Source organism: Phaethon lepturus, unplaced genomic scaffold (genome assembly GCF_000687285.1).
Source record: "Phaethon lepturus isolate BGI_N335 unplaced genomic scaffold, ASM68728v1 scaffold10021, whole genome shotgun sequence".
NCBI lineage: Eukaryota > Metazoa > Chordata > Aves > Phaethontiformes > Phaethontidae > Phaethon > Phaethon lepturus.
In genome coordinates this window covers 407-1,030 of record NW_010519833.1, presented here as the reverse complement: position 1 = coordinate 1,030, position 624 = coordinate 407, and the positions used below count along the sequence as shown (strand labels likewise).

The following is a 624-nucleotide window of genomic DNA, read 5'->3' as shown; positions in this document are numbered from 1 at the left end:
AGCAGGAATAGTAGTGAACTGATGGATGGAGTTATGGTGAGAACGGAAGAGGAGATTTCAGATGCCAGCCTGAAACAGGAAGAGGATTCTCACTCTGATTTACCTAACACTTATGTTACTGAGGTAAGGGAGTGCATGTTATGTGAAATTTTCACCGTTTCTGCATGGAGAATTATTTCATTGAAAATTTGTCCTCTATGTTGAGCTATTTGTATGACGTATGTCAGTGATTTTATGTATATTGTAGTTCTAAGAGCCTTTTTTTCAGATCCTGTGTCCTTGAGCTTCACTAATATGAGTGTGAAAGCGATAGCATTTAATTTGGAACTTAGATTGGCTTATATTTGACTTCATCTGGAGCACTGAATACCTCACTAGCTGTGGAGTTGCTTCACTACTCAGGACGCTTTTGCATGATGACTGTGAAAAGCGGGAGTATTAGTGGCACCAAACAGTTGCCGTCATCTGATTACTATTTGATGCTCTTGCTTTAAACTAGGCTGTTAATTGTCCAACACATGTACTTTACAGGTAGACTGCTTATCAAGGGAGGTGAGGTAGAGTATTTAGTTTTTGCTGTATGGATCTAATAACATATTTTGAGGTGCTCCACAGTTTCTATTT

The 624-nt window shown here is 38.8% G+C and overlaps 1 protein-coding gene across 1 annotated transcript in view; it reads left to right on the top strand.

Annotated features, from left to right (window-relative positions):
- DMTF1 (cyclin D binding myb-like transcription factor 1) overlaps positions 1 to 123 on the top strand; it is a gene marked incomplete at its 3' end in the record, with an annotated part of 19,342 nt that extends 19,219 nt beyond the window's left edge. Inside the window, exon 15 of the mRNA XM_010297174.1 lies at positions 1 to 123. This exon is cut by the window's left edge and continues 270 nt beyond it. Coding sequence (XP_010295476.1) covers positions 1 to 123 — 123 coding nt within the window.
- Between the last annotated feature and the right edge of the window lie 501 nt (positions 124 to 624).